At 36.1% G+C, this 15,936-nt stretch overlaps 1 protein-coding gene across 3 annotated transcripts; it reads right to left on the bottom strand.

Annotated features, from left to right (window-relative positions):
• Positions 1-800: 800 nt before the first annotated feature.
• Positions 801-15,445, bottom strand: LOC138692022 (zinc finger protein 235-like). 3 transcript variants are annotated; one of them, XM_069814818.1, is made up of 5 exons: positions 15,314-15,445; positions 6,298-6,395; positions 5,615-5,752; positions 5,212-5,291; positions 801-2,539 (listed from the first exon to the last, which is right to left on the bottom strand). In XM_069814818.1, exons 2-5 carry the CDS (start codon positions 6,388-6,390, stop codon positions 1,366-1,368), a joined length of 1,485 nt encoding a protein of 494 aa, XP_069670919.1. In that variant the 5' UTR covers positions 6,391-6,395; positions 15,314-15,445; the 3' UTR covers positions 801-1,365. The 3 variants fall into 3 exon arrangements, with proteins under 3 accessions (XP_069670919.1, XP_069670918.1, XP_069670917.1); XM_069814817.1 differs by lacking the exon at positions 15,314-15,445 and adding an exon at positions 9,626-9,836; XM_069814816.1 differs by lacking the exon at positions 15,314-15,445 and adding an exon at positions 8,056-8,495.
• Positions 15,446-15,936: the final 491 nt, after the last annotated feature.

Below are 15,936 nucleotides of genomic sequence, written 5' to 3' on the forward strand. Positions count from 1 at the left end.
TTGCTGCACTGTAGAACGTGATATCTACCACACGGTTTACCGCACCAATCACATACGCAGTCTGAGTTTGGTTCGTAATACCTCTTTGCTGAACATGCTTTATAATGGAAACCGTGCACTGCGAAACGGGTTACCGAATGCCTAAGATCATAAGCACTTTTTGTCCATTCTATGGAAGTCATTGCGTCCGTGGTGTAGAAGTCACTCCAAATTTCTTGTTTCTTCTCCTTCAACTCGTGGAGTAGTTCGTCATAGCCTGCAGTAGATGGCAACATCTTCTCATATCGTAGATCTTCGATGTAGAAGGGCTCTCTTGCCAATTCGTATGCCAAGCGTGATAGTGTGTACTTTGATATACTCATAACTCTTTTCAGAAACACTGCTTTTACTCTCTCTAGTTCCCTCAGGTCTTTCTTTTTAAGGTGATCCCAGATGAGTTCCAAGCCATATGTTACTATTGGCGTTATTTTGAGCTTGAATAGAGTAATTGCTGTTGTGAGTGAGAGTTGGCTTATGTTCCTAATATCACTCATTGCTGTTATTGCCGCAGAAGCTCTCTCTCTGATGTGTGCTCCGAATACCATTCCGCGAGTTTGCAAGGTCATTCCCAGATATTTGAACTTGTTGACAGTGGCTAATTTTGTATCGTCGCATATAATGTCTTCGTGGGTTGACAGTCTACCTCCTCTTCGGAATACCATCGCAACAGTCTTATTCTTGTTTATAGTCAGGTTGTTGTTCTTAGACCATTCTATTAGGCGATTGAAGGCTTCCTGCCTTCCTTAAAAATTATAATTACAATTAATGTTCAATTTACAATTACAATAAAAGTGAAAGTAATGAAAAATTACCAGATTAATTAAAGCCAGGCAATTTATTATAGAGGCTAAGAACAAACAAAGATTATCTTGCAGAAGTACAAATTAAAGCTAAAATAATAAAACCATACAGTGATTAAAGTAGAGGATTATGAAATATAATTATGTACACGCATGGAAATAATAGTAAGATGTCCTGGCCATAAAAACGCATTCCAAACACATCACAACTGACCGGTTTTTCACGAAAAAGCATCTGGAGATTAACCGGACATCCAGAACATTTCCAACACACATCACAACTGAATGTCTTCTCAGCTGTGTATACGTGAATGCACATCGAGATATTTTTAACGCAAAAACCCCTTTCCACAAGCTTTAGAACTAAACGGCTTCCCGCTTGCGTGAACACGAGAATGCAGATAGAGATTATTCGGGAGTGCAAATCTTTCCTACACACATCAAAGCAAAAGAGCTTCTCGCCTGTGTGAACACGTGAATGCTCATGTAAATGTACGGAGAGCGAAATACTCTTTCCAAAGACGTCTCAACAGAATGCTTTCTCGCCTGTGTGCAAGCGTGAATGCCTCTTGAGATCATCCAAACGCGAAAATCTCTTGCCACATACATCACAACTGAATGACCTCTCGTTTGTGTGCACAAGTGAATGCCTCTTGAGATCACTAGACTTTGAAAAATACTTTCCACACACGTCACAAACGAATGGCTTCTCCCCTGTGTGGACGCGTGAATGCGTATTCAAATATGCAGAGCGCGAAAAACTCATTCCGCAGACGTCACAACTGAATGGTTTCACGCCTGAGTGTAGAATTGTATGCTTATAGAGATAGTTCGAGTGCGAAAAACACTTTCCACAAACGTCACAACTGAATGGTTTCTCGCTGGTGTGAACTACAGAATGACTTTTAAGAATTGAAGACGTTGAAAAACACTTCCCACACACGTCACACTTGAAAGGTTTCGCGCCTGTGTGCACGAGTGAATGCCTCTTGAGAGACTCGGACTTTGAAAAGCACATCCCACATACGTCACAACAGAATGGTTTCGCGCCTGAGTGCACGAGTGAATGCCTCTCGAGATTAGCCAAGCGCGAAAAATTCTTTCTACACACTTCACAACTGAATGTTTTTGCGGCCGTGTGCACGAGTGAATGTTTCTTGAGATAATCCAAACGCGAAAATCTCTTGCCACACACATCACAAATGAATGACCTCTCGTTTGTGTGCACATGTGAATGCCTCTTGAGATCGTAGGGCTTTGAAAAGCACTTTCCACACACGTCACAACTCGATGGTTTCACGCCTGTGTGCACGAGTGAATGGTTCTGGAGATGTGACGATTGCGAAAAACTCTTTCCACACACATCACAACTGAATGGCCTCTCGTCTGTGTGCACGCGTGAATGCTGGTTGCGATGGTGGGATTTAGAAAACAACCTGCCACACACGTCACAACTGAATGGTTTCTCGCTTGAGTGAACGCGTGAATGCTCTTCGAAATCCCCCGATCGTGAAAAACACTTTCCACGCACATCGCCATTGAATTCCTTGTGACATTTGTGTACGGGGTAATGGCTTTTGAGTCTTGCAGAGTCGAGGAAAGACATTCCGCAAATGTCACAATCGTATTTCCTGCAGTCGTACTCTTCACGAATATTTCCGCACAATTTTGCAACTCCACTATTGTGGCTAACTGCAACACTAACAAAAATAAGTGTCATTAGTGGAAAGAATGTCTAGACTTCAAATGATGAAATATATGCTCCATAAGCAAAGTAATATAGGAGAAATTGATAATGGACTTTCACCTTCAGTTACTTTTTGTACAGATTATTTAAAAAAAATTAAGTAGTAATAGTAATTATAATAATCATAAGGGCAATAATAATGATAGTAATAACAATAATTATTAATTTATTTATTAATATTTATGTGTTGGACAACAGACACTGGACAATAGAAGTCCAAGAGAGCGATAAAATTAATACAATAAAATAAACAGCTACAAGCGGTATCGCACAAATTAAATAATAATAATAATAATAATAATAATAATAATAATAATAATAATAATAATAATAATAATACTAATAATAATAATAATAATAATAATAATAATAATAATAATAATAGTACAGATTCTTGACGTTTTACATTTCCAAAGGGGGAAGCACATTTAACAAAATTAATTCAGAAATTCTGTAGGCATCTCAGACCCAGAAACTGCTATCCACTCAATCACTAATACTATTCGTCCTGCTTCTATATAGAAATATATATCTATCAACAGATCCTCCATCAGGACAAATCATAAGGGAAAATAACCGTATTGGAACTGATGCATAACCACTGGCAAATTCTTGGGAAGTAGATTGAATATAAACTAGGTAAGGAACTTTCGGTCCAGTCATTGAGCCGGGAGAAAACACGTAAGAGTTATAACATGGCGAAGAGCATGCTGTCAGATAGATGGAGCTACTGAAAATATGGTACGAAGATCAACTTACAGATTTCTGCTTAAGGGTTTCGTTTCCTGCTATTATTTTAGTTTATACAATACACGATATTAATAATACATCCTTGGAACATTTTGCTACATTTTTTCTGTTTCAAATGTCAATTACAGCAGTTATTTATCCCTTACACGGAATAACTCACACATAGGGAAAAACTCTGCATTTAAAGGACGTAACAGGCTATTCTTATTCTTATTACATTAATGAGCTCATCAAGAGTCACAGACCAATCATAGCCCAGCACAATACACACGAGAGTATTACGGAATTAGAAATTGAACAGAATTAAAATTTACAAGAATAATAATAATAATAATAGTAATAATAATAATAACAATAATAATAGTATCCTCATAATACTAATAGTATTAGCAATAATAGTAGTAATAATAATAATAATAATAATAATAATAATAATAATATAAAAAATAATAGTAATAATAATATCAATATAAAAATAATAATAGTAGCAGTAATAATAATAATAATAATAATAATAATAATAATAATAGTAGTAGTAGTAATAATAATAATAATATAAAAATAATAATAGTAATAATAATAATATTAATATAAAATAATAGTAGCAGTAATAATAATAATCGTAATAACAATAATAATAATAATAATAATAATAATAATTTATTTATTTATTTATTTAGAATATTAATGTGCAAAACAACAGCTTTTTGACAAGGCCAATTACAGTTTAGCACAGGTACAAAACGAAACAAAACAACAAATGATGATGAGAATGAATGATAGAAATGGCAATGAGATGAAATACAATCAATATAATAATAATTAAATAAAATGTAATACAAATGAATTAATGAAATCATATAAATGAAGACAGGAATCATATAATTAATATTGTAAATTTAATATAATAATAACTAATAATAATAATAATAATAGTATCATTAAAATACTAATAGTATTAGCAATAATAGTAGTAGTAGTAATAATAATAATATAAAAATAATAATGGTAATAACAAAAATATTAAAATAAGAAATAATAATAATATTAATAATAATAATAAAAATAATAGTAATAGTAATAATAATAATAATAGTACCAGTTTTAGCAGTAGTCGTAGCAGTAGTAGTAATAATAATAATAATATAAAAAATAATAATAGTGATAATAATAATATTAATATAAAAATAATAATAATAATAATTTTAGCAGTAATAGTAATAATAATAATAATAATAATGATATTAGTAGTAATAATAATATAAAAATAATAATAGTAATAATAATAATATTAATATAAAAATAATAATAATAATAATAATAATAATAATAATAATAATAATAATAATAATAACACGAAATTTCTAAATACAAAAATTGAAATCCACGTTGATTTTCTAATTTCTTTGTTATAACTCGGGATCTGTGATGGATTACTTTTATTTTTTATTATCTTACTGGGTTATTTTACGACGCTGTATCAACATCTAGTTTATTTAGCGTCTGAATGAAATGAAGGTGATAATGCCGGTGAAATGAGTCTGGGGTCCAGCACCGAAAGTTACCCAGCATTTGCTCGTATTGGGTTAAGGGAACACCCCGGAAAAAACCTCAACCAGGTAACTTGCCCCGACCGGGATTCGAACCAGGTGAGCCACCTGGTTTCGCTGCCAGACACGCTGACCATCGCGGCAGGGCAGGTGTTCGTGATAGTTGTAGAATATATTACCATTTATGCCATTTATATATGCAACGTGAACTGGAGTTTTCATATATAAAATTATCACGTTGAAATTATAAATATGTTTAGGTTGTCATTATTTAAATAAAGCAGTAAAACCAACAACAAACTAGGGACTCGTATATTACACTCACCTCTCAGTCAAGACTTCATTCTCCTCTGCTGTTACTTCCAGTTTGACCTCCTTCACTCGATCCATCTCACAAAACTCTTCCTGTAGGAGAAGATTACGTAAAACAGACACAGAGCACAATAATACATGAAAATCAGGCAGTAAAAATGTACAACTCATCCAATCTTTAACGTAAAGTCAGTAATGGAAACATTTTGTGAAAGATGTGGGCATCCATATTGACGCTAATGGATTACCAGCAAGTACGGTATATGATTCAAATGAACTAAACAGTGCTAGTAAAACAATTAACTTAAAAATTGGACAGGGTAAAAGTTATCACTGGGATGACTGCAGCAGCTGCATCAGCCAGAAAGTATCAGAGAGAGAACTACCGACCAACACACTTCATAGACTGCACTCACCTCAGCTTCACTCTTCAGCATGGGAAAGTCAATTGGCACTGCAGATTCCTCAAATACTAGCTCCGATTTAATGTCATACCTGTGGTCTATACATTCAGTTTTTATTTTTGTGACGTCCAAATCTAATAAATTTCCTTCCTGCAACATAAAGAACAAAATAATTAGACAAAACAGTATAAAAGTTGTTCACGAATAATCGTGGCTATTTATAAAGTCCGTCCACATTTTTATTAATACTGATGTCCACAAACGCGCATGTACCTATTGCAAAATAAATAGTAAAATAATTTATCTGAAAAGTGTTGTAGCCCAGTATATACGAGTAAAAGAATATATTAATTGTATATTTGTTGCCGGTATGATCAGAAGGATCCACAACAAAATATAAAGGTTAATGTTATTCTAAATAACCTATTACTGATTCAGTTTTAAATTATTTAAATGTTGTTCTAAAAATCCATGCAAATGAGGAAGACTTCAAGTTTTTTGTGTCGTTAATTTATGTATTCACACCATTTTGTGAGTATGTGTGTTTTATGTGAAATAAAATTCCGTTTGTAACTTCACATTCACAATTTTCAACTTTCATCTGGCGGAAAAAAGAAGAAGTAATTACAAATGAATGCGCTACCTAGTTATAAATGACGCATTTAGATAATAAATAGTATTTCCTCTCAATATACCTGAGATAAAGGCTTCTTCTCTTCTATATCTGCGATACCACTTGTCTGTATATCCAGTGGGTCGGACGCAGGTTCCATCTTGATCACGTCCATTACGACTGAGAAAGAAAATGAAGTAGCATAAGTTAATATGAAGTATGTGAAATACTCAGACAGACTTACTAGCTTGGCTATGATAAGTCCACATCTGCGTAGTGTGTGTATTTCTGTGTGCCCGCCACAACACACAAAAGTTACCACAAAAATACAAACGAATGTGTACAACAGCACATAATTATGAGCACGTGATACTAGGAATAAGTTACAGTAGTTGCCTAACAAAAAAAAATCAATGATTTCACGATAGTGTTTGTCACTAAGTTCTGTATATGATTTAGTCAAATGGCCGTTTTCAACAAAATCATCGAGAAGTATATCAGCCATGTTACATATCAGTAAGGACTAAGAATTAGTAAGGAATATAGCATCAGGTGGGATAGAGATTACGAAAAAAAAATATATATGTGATATGAGTATAAGAAGTAAGACATTGAAGTGGCAATGAAAAGAATGTGTCGCGAAAATAGAGACAGAATAAAAAGTAAAAAAAAAAAGGTAGGAATAGACAAATTAGTTTCGGATAGGTTTTAGAACGATATATAGTGTCAGATGAATGAAGTACGAAACAGAGGTAGTGATAACTAAAAGATTGGAGACGAAAGACACAGCACTGAATAAAGAAAGAAAAGTACATGAGTCATCCAATAAGTTTATAATTCACAATTTAAATTCAAATTTAAACCAGCAAAATGCTCGACGTACAATTCTCTAAAACATCAAAATATCAAAATAGTCTAATAGCAATTCGATTTATCGATTCATCTTACGAACCAAAAACTAAGTGGACTTCGCATATCGATAGTAGAAAATAACTCAAGTGAAGATAATATAGTTTCTATCGTTTCTATGAAATTACCGATCGCTCTACATAGTTATTGAGATACAATATAAATGATTACCGTTTTCGATTACACAGGGAACTTGAAATCTCTTACATACTGTGCCTCCATATTACCATCTACGAGAAGAAATCAAATCTTGCCCTTCAATTTATTAAAAAAAAAAAAAGTGTCAATTCCCTTTCTCAAAATTCTGTTTATACTAAAGAATAACACAATTATTAATAGTTAGATTAGGAATTTCAATTTGTGGGCACAAAATTTAATATTTAAAAACAGAAATGCGTAATTGTCTAAATTAGTTACACTAATCGTAACTGATATTTTTTTCTACAGAGATGATTATTTTGGCTACTACATTTTGTGGAGATCCATTTCCAGTTTGACCAGGTGCTAGGAAAATGTGGGCGGAAGTTTAAAGTACATAATTCTAGCCATATACGTAGGCTCATAACCACACCACATGCAATAAAATAGGATAACTGAGCAAAATATTCTTTGTGATGTATATCTATCTATTTGGACAGGTGTATAGATGTAAATACATCTTAATAAAGAGCCACTTCGTTGCGAAACATTGGTTATACTTTTCTCCCACTATTCTGTTCGACTATAATCCATCAGAACATTAGAAAATAATAACCTACATTCTATCTTTCCAATCGTATATTCATTATTACGTCACTTTCTCAACTTCACCGAATTGTTCCCTGGACGATCACGCATTCGATAAAATTGGTCGATTTCTCCAACATTTTTGTAAAAAAAAAAAAAAGCAGTATATTGCCCAGTGCTCATTGAAACAATCACATTTACAAACCTGTTTTCAGCTGTGACTGGAGAAGGAGACGATTAGTATAGAAAAATAAGATCAGATCTATACAGCAAATTTATATTAGTATATTTCTCACAAAAAGTGTTTAAGATAGCTTCACGGCAATCCACATAGAAGACCGTGACACATAAGTTTCTGGATTACTTATGTCCAGTAATGTCAACATTATAAAAAGGCATATGACTCGGTTAAGAGGGAAGTATTATATGATATTCTTATTGAATTTGGTATTCCCAAGAAACTAGTTCGATTAATTAAAATGTGTCTCAGTGAAACATACAGCAGAGTCCGTATAGGTCAGTTTCTATCTGATGCTTTTCCAATTCAATGCGGGCTAAAGCAGGGACATACACTATCACCTTTACTTTTTAACTTCGCTTTAGAATATGCCATTAGGAAAGTTAAGGATAACAGGCAGGGTTTGGAATTGAACGGGTTACACCAGCTTCTTGTCTATGCGGATGACGTGAATATGTTAGGCGAAAATCCACAAACGATTAGGGAAAACACGGAAATTTTACTTGAAGCAAGTAAAGCGATCGGTTTGGAAGTAAATCCCGAAAAGACAAAGTATATGATTATGTTTCGTGACCAGAATATTGTACGAAATGGAAATATAAAAATTGGAGATTTATCCTTCGAAGGGGTGCAAAAATTCAAATATCTTGGAGCAACAGTAACAAATATAAATGACACTCGGGAGGAAATTAAACACAGAATAAATATGGGACATGCGTGTTATTATTGGGTTGAGAAGCTTTTATCATCTAGTCTGCTGTCAAAAAATCTGAAAGTTAGAATTTATAAAACAGTTATATTACCGGTTGTTCTTTATGGTTGTGAAACTTGGACTCTCACTCTGAGAGAGGAACATAGGTTAAGGGTGTTTGAGAATAGGGTGCTTAGGAAAATATTTGGGGCTAAGCGGGATGAAGTTACAGGAGAATGGAGAAAGTTACACAACGCAGAACAGCACGAATTGTATTCTTCACCTGACATAATTAGGAACATTAAATCCAGACGTTTGAGATGGGCAGGGCATGTAGCACGTATGGGCGAATGCAGAAATGCATATAGAGTGTTAGTTGGGAGACCGGAGGGAAAAAGACCTTTGGGGAGGCCGAGACGTAGATGGGAGGATACTATTAAAAAGGATTTGAGGGAGGTGGGATATGATGATAGAGACTGGATTAATCTTGCACAGAATAGGGACCGATGGCGGGCTTATGTGAGGGCGGCAATGAACCTTCGGGTTCCTTAAAAGCCATTTGTAAGTAAGTAAGTAAGTACATGTCAACATTGTAAACTGGATACACAATACCTCTATACAAATTCATCCCGCCTAAGGTTTTCCTAAACCTCTAAAACAAATATCGGGACGAACCTTAAAAGAAATGGGCCACGAACCTACATTCCTTTAACCCTAAATATTCCGTTGATTTTGCAAACAAATTTCGACATAGATGCACTGGCTTAGCTTCATATATATTACCCTGCTACTTGGACGAGTTCCTCGACTTTATTCGCACAGGGGACTTTTACAGTTCAGACTTACAAATCCAGGTGTTCCTTCTGGCGGTCTTCGCTCAGTCTTCGAACTTCACACTTGTCATATGAGCGAGTTTACTGGACTCCACTGGCACTATGAAGGGACAAAGTACCTTTCCAATGTGCAGACTTACATCTGCCGGCGTTTCTTTTTGTGATCCCTAAGTCAGCTCCTCTAACGACCATTGTTGCCAACACATAAATTGTATCCCCGTCAGTGTAACACCTGGAAATCCGCCAAAATTCGTCAAGATAAAAAAATAAGACCAAATAAATAAATGAATAAGTAAGTAAATAAATAAGTAAATAAATAAATATAAAATACATTTTAACACAACTTACTTCCCAATCCTGTTTAAAATAATAATTCGTCAACATCTAACTTGAGTACGAGGAAATTTGAACAAGGGGAATCTTAAACATAGTACGGAACAGGCAGGGCTATTCAAATAAAAATTAAAATCTCCCAACAATTAAACAATTATAAATGACAGCAGCAAAAAAAATGTTATAAGACGATGTAAATCGTAATTTCCGCCAGAAAATCCGTCACCCGTCAAAGCGATTTTTTTCCCTTCCGCTACGTTGAAAATCCGTCAGTTTTGACGGAATTTTCGTCCAGTTGGCAACACTGCTAACGACTCCCTCACCCGCTGTTATGTGGTAGCTATTGCGTCACGTCTATTTTCGGCCGTTTCCCCTTCAACATTTTTTTCAGTGGACCAGCGAAACCACACTGAGACAAGTGGCGAACAGCCTTGGAGTTTACATATTCAGTTTTTCTCAGCCCCAAACTCCCTTGCTTTTTAAAGTTTTCCCACCTGTCTCTCTCTTTCGTCCACAGCTATGTACAAATGATGCAAAAAAAAAAAAATGGTGACGTGTTACTTCCATAGTATTCCCACTCATGAATCGCATCTCTCTCTTGTAATTAACATGGCAAATGGACGTTTACACGAAAGAAAACCTTCTTTTAATAAAAATTCTGTTAAATTTTACTTTTATTATGGCGAAATAGTGTGCTGCAATCGGCTGTAAATCAGGAGTGAATGCAACTTCTGAAGAAGGAAATTCTTCTGACTGTAAGTTTAGGTTTGCCATTAGCAGAAGAAGCAGAGCATAGTGCATTAGGGACGAAATTGACAGTTTCTGTCTGTTCTTACAGAAAAGTTCACAGTATAATTTTCTAAAATCTTTTGACGTATTTCAGAAGAAGAGAGTCCAGGAAAAAAATGGTAACGAATATAATTATTTTGAGGTCAATATAAGGCTTTAAAATAACAATTTTTATTTACAGTTAGGAGTGTCTGAATACGCCTATGATGAGCTACAAATCCTCCACATTGCCGTCTTGTAGCGGCAGGTAAATGTCTAGTATATATTCGATTACGTTGCTCTAGGGCTATATGGAGAGCATTGAGAGTAGATAAAGCAATTTATACATCTTTTATTTCACAACTTTTAACACTGTATCACTTCGGAATATGTATGAAAAGTACTTTCTTGTGTTAAATTTTAACGTACCTTGTTAGCATGTTCCGACCTATTTGCGGTCATCTTCGGAACTGGTCGGAACGACCGAAAATAGGTCGAAAAATGTTAACGAGGTACGTTAAAATTTAACACAAGAAAGTACTTATCATACATATTCTAAAGCAATTTCTTATCACGTGTCAATTACAATTATAAACCTACAAACAGAATGAGACAAATAATCAGATTTAACTTTTTGAATCTCGAAGAGTAAATAACAGTGTTGATAAGAAATTATCAAAAGTCTTCAGCCAATGTATCCATACTTCATTAGGTGAATTAGAAAGAGGATCAGCGTCATCTGGTGTGAATGTAGTTATTTATAGTTTAAATTGTAATGAAAATACATACTGTACTGTAAAATATTTGTTCATGATTTGGTCAACAAGAGCTCTAGGCCTACATACGTTTTAAGTAGTATAACCAAACTGTTCCTAACAGTATGATAGTAACTGAGTAACAAACAAGTGAACACAAAGCAGGTTCCTAAGTAAGATATCATTTTTCCCACATGTTTTTACATTTCGTATTGTTCAAGTATATTATATCGGTGCTAGTTCACACAAAGAATATTCACCCAAATAAAACTTGACCCAAGCACAATTGACGCACCGGTGAATACGACAAAACAAATTAACAAAAGAGAAATTTAGAACAAAAACAAATTCATATATAAAGCATTTATTTTTTTATAATATTTTAAAAATTGATATTGCAATAATGTAGGTGGAACGAAGTTTTGAATGGTTTACATATCTCCTGAAAAATTTCAGGCCTATTTTATTGCAGAAACCGAGTCTCCGCTGGATTTATTCAGATTTGAATGTTGTAACCACAGGCACGCAAATATTCAACTACACGTCCTTCGTCTTTGAATTCATCATACTTTTGTGAAATATTTTGCAGCCTTATATTTAAGCTTTTATATTTTCTTTTTTGTGTTTATTGTACTCTTCGTCCTAGATCTAACTCCTGGATCATCCTGTCTACATCGGATTGCTCATTCTTTAAATAATGTATGAGTTTGTGTACAGTGGGATGTCTATTACTAGCTAAATTCTGGAAGGGGTTGTGCCATGCTTCTGTGTTAATGTGCGTGGTTCACTTGACCTAGCTGCTTCGAACTGATTCCATAAGTGAGGAGGATATCGAGCTTCTGTAGCAGGCCGACGCCCTCCTGCAGTAATCCAATGCAGGTGGCCTTGAAATATATTACGAAATCTGTCATCATTCCGGGCATGGTCTCGAGAACAGTATAAAAACACGCTGGTACATCTTCGACAGGAACAAATGCTAAGACAGCAATTCTTGTGGTATAACTCGAAGATCTCGGATAGATTTTGGGTTTACACAAAAGTTCCTTTGGCCTTTGGTTTATACTTCTTTTTAAGGATTTCCTCAGAGGAAAACCTGAAGCATGTCTGATGGCACCTGCTGCATTCACGTTCAATAATCTGAGCTGGAGCAGCTTGATTTATTGCTGTACATCGACGCACTACTTCCAGCTCTTCATGTGGTGGAGTACGGACATCTTCTTCTACTTTATATACTGCACTTCTACATAGGATCCATTTGGTGCTCCTGTGGTCGCGCATTTTGCGCCATGAGGTTTCCTTCTGCAAATCCATATCCCTTGGTTCGATTGGCATATAAACTTTATGAACCAGTAATACACTTGGAATAATTTCTCCGTGGAAATCCATTGAAAATGTATACCTTCAAAACAGTCATCTAGATTTAAGAATTCTGTAATACAAGTACAACCAGGGAAAGAATTTTTGAATTGTTAAGAAAGAACTTCAGAATATTAATATATACATTTAAACATTTCTGAATACAAAATTTACCACGGAAACGAATTGCTAAAAATGTATTAACTATGAAATGAACTAAACTTCATCGCAGTGGGTGAATTTCCCGTGAGTGAGGGTGAGAATGAAAATAGTTGGGTGAAATCACTTTGGGCGAATATTCCTGGATCAATATTTTGGGCAACTTCAATTGTACGGACTACCTAGGTTGGAGTACAAGAATAATAACGCTGGAGTGCAACTATTTTGCTACAGAGAATCTGTTTATAGTTCTTACTTTCACACAATGGATATTTAGAAAGACCATAAGTGGTTTCGATTCATCAACTCCAATTTACTAAATATACACATTCATTTTTCGAAACTTATAAAAATGTCAAAATATTATTATCATCTTCGTCATCATAATCATCATCATCATCATCATCATCATCATCATCATCATCCTTGCATATATTGGGCGTAGTGGCCTGTTACGGTCTCTTGCCAATGGTTGAACAGACTGCCAAAGAATCTCTTGCCCACACGATGGTAATTTAAAATTTGGCGTGGAATTCTAGAACGAGTCATTCTGATGACATGTGACCTCCGATTTTGTCTGTATTTCTGTAGGTTATTATTATTATTATTATTAATGTTATTATTATTATTATTATTATATTATTATTATTATTATGACTACGTTAAAGCTGGTAATTTAGACATAATAGAATCACTAAAACGTTATTAAACAATATAATTGAAAGTAATGAAAAAAGAAAAGCTACATTTTACTTTTTTTGTTTAATATTACCGGTACCAGGAAAAACTGAGAAAATAAAAGTCACTTCATTTCTATATTTATAACGGCAATCGATGTCATGGTGTTCACCGACTTCCCTGCAACCAAAAAAAAAAGCCGTATGCAAAAATCCAAGGTGAAAACACTGTTGATCGCCTTCTTCGACAACAACGGTATCATCCACAAGGAATTTGTTCCTGCAGGTCAAACCATTAATGCTGCATTTTACCAGTCTGTTTTGAACCGATTGCTACAGCGTAGTAGCCTGTGGAGTAACAGTTAGCACGTCTAGCCGCCAAACCAGGTGTACCGGGTTCCATTCCCGGTCGGGGCAAGTTACCTGGTTGAGGTTTTTCTGGGGTTTTCCCTCAACCCAATATGAGCAAATGCTGGGTAACTTTCGGTGTTGGACCCCGGACTTATTTCACCGGCATTATCACCTTCATATCATTCAGACGCTAAATAACCAAAGCTGTTGATAAAGCGTCGTAAAATAACCTACTAAAAATAAAAAAATAAAATAAAAGCTACAGCGTACCCAGCGGGTTCGGCCTGAGTTGCACAGGACTGGCAAATGGATGCTGCTCAATGACAATGCCCCTGCACACTGTGCGATCCGTGTGAGCCAATTCCTGGCTCAGAAGATGGTAACTGTTCTTGAACACCCTCCGTAATCCCCTGATCTGGCTCCTGCGGATTTCTTCCTGTTTCCCCGCTTGAAGGCGGCCATGAAAGGTGAACGTTTTGCGGACGTGAATGCCATCAAAGATCGTGTGACAGCCGTTCTGCGATCGATTCCACAGGAGGCCTTTGCTGATAGTTTCCAGAAGCTGTACGAACGTTGTCAAAAGTGTGTTGTAGCGGGTGGCGACTATTTTGAAGGGCAATAAAGAAAATTTGTTTGTAACTTTGTTTTGTTGCTTTCTGATACCATTCACCGAACTTTTCCAATTCCTGGCTCAGAAGATGATAACTGTTCTTGAACATCCTCCGTACTCCCCTGATCTGGTTCCTGCGGACTTTTTCCTGTTTCCCCGCTTGAAGGCGGCGAGATCAGAGGAGTATGGAGAGTGTTCAAGAACAGTTACCGTCTTCTGAGCCAGGAATTGGCGAACACGGATCGCACAGTGTGCAGGGGCATTGTCATGGAGCAGCATCCATTTTCCAGTCTTGTGCAACTCTGGCCGAACCCGCCGGATACGCTGTAGCAATCGGTTCAAAACGGACTGGTAAAATGCAGCATTAATGGTTTGACCTGTAGGAACAAATTCCTTGTGGATGATGCCGTTGTTGTCGAAGACGGCGATCAACAGTGTTTTCACCTTGGATTTGTGCAGACGGCTTTTTTTTTTTGGTCGCGGGGAAGTCGGTGAACACCATGACATCGATTGCGGTTTTGATTCCGGATCGAAATGGTAGCACAAGATCTCATCTCCCGTGACGATGATTTTCAGAAGCAATGGATCCTGGCCACACATGGAAATGAAATCACCAGAAGTTTCCATCTGTTTTGCTTTCTGCTCGTCTGTGAGCTTGTGCGGCACAAATCGGGAGCAGATCTTCCGCTTACCCAAATCATCGCGGACGATGGTGTGCACCGTGTCCTTGCTAATGTCCAATTCCTACGCAATCGATCTTAGAGTCAGTCGCCGATCTTGTGCCAGCATTTGTCGCACTTTCTCGATCATTTCTGGGGTTCTGCTTGTCGATGGCCGACCTGACCGTGGCTCATCCTCAATTGTTTCCTTCCCTTCACGGAAGCGTTTAAACCATTCGTAAACACATTTTCTGCTCACGGATTCCCTCCCGTACACCTGCACCAACATCCCATGTGTCTCCGTTGCAGTCTTCCCCAATTTGTAGCAGAACTTGATGTTACACGTTGCTCCATTGCGCTGTGACACTTCCTCTCACACTGACTACGTTCAACTGGTCGCAGTCTGTTTACTCTGCCAGTCACATGCATTGCATGCTGTGTATGGATTCTCTCCAAGTCTCTGAAGAACCATGCGCAAGCACGTGCGCCAAGTTGCCGTTCAGATATGACATCATTCACCGAACTTTTTAGACACACCACGTATAATTATGTACACGAAAGATTGTATATAAAGATGTTTGAGTCATAAAGAACGCATTCCACAGATATCACAACTGAACAGTTTCTGTTATGTGTAGAAACGTAAATACACATTA

Source organism: Periplaneta americana, chromosome 16, assembly GCF_040183065.1.
Source record: "Periplaneta americana isolate PAMFEO1 chromosome 16, P.americana_PAMFEO1_priV1, whole genome shotgun sequence".
NCBI classification, from domain to species: domain Eukaryota; kingdom Metazoa; phylum Arthropoda; class Insecta; order Blattodea; family Blattidae; genus Periplaneta; species Periplaneta americana.

Excerpts from the sequence above, each read along its gene's own strand:
- LOC138692022 (XM_069814818.1), bottom strand. The coding sequence starts at position 6,390 with ATGGACGTGATCAAGATGGAACCTGCGTCCGACCCACTGGATATACAG. Across the intron at positions 5,292-5,614 it reads TGCTGAAGAGTGAAGCTGAG|GAAGAGTTTTGTGAGATGGA; the intron begins GTGAGTGCAGTC and ends CTTCTCCTACAG. Across the intron at positions 2,540-5,211 it reads AATGAAGTCTTGACTGAGAG|TGTTGCAGTTAGCCACAATA; the intron begins GTGAGTGTAATA and ends TATTTTTGTTAG.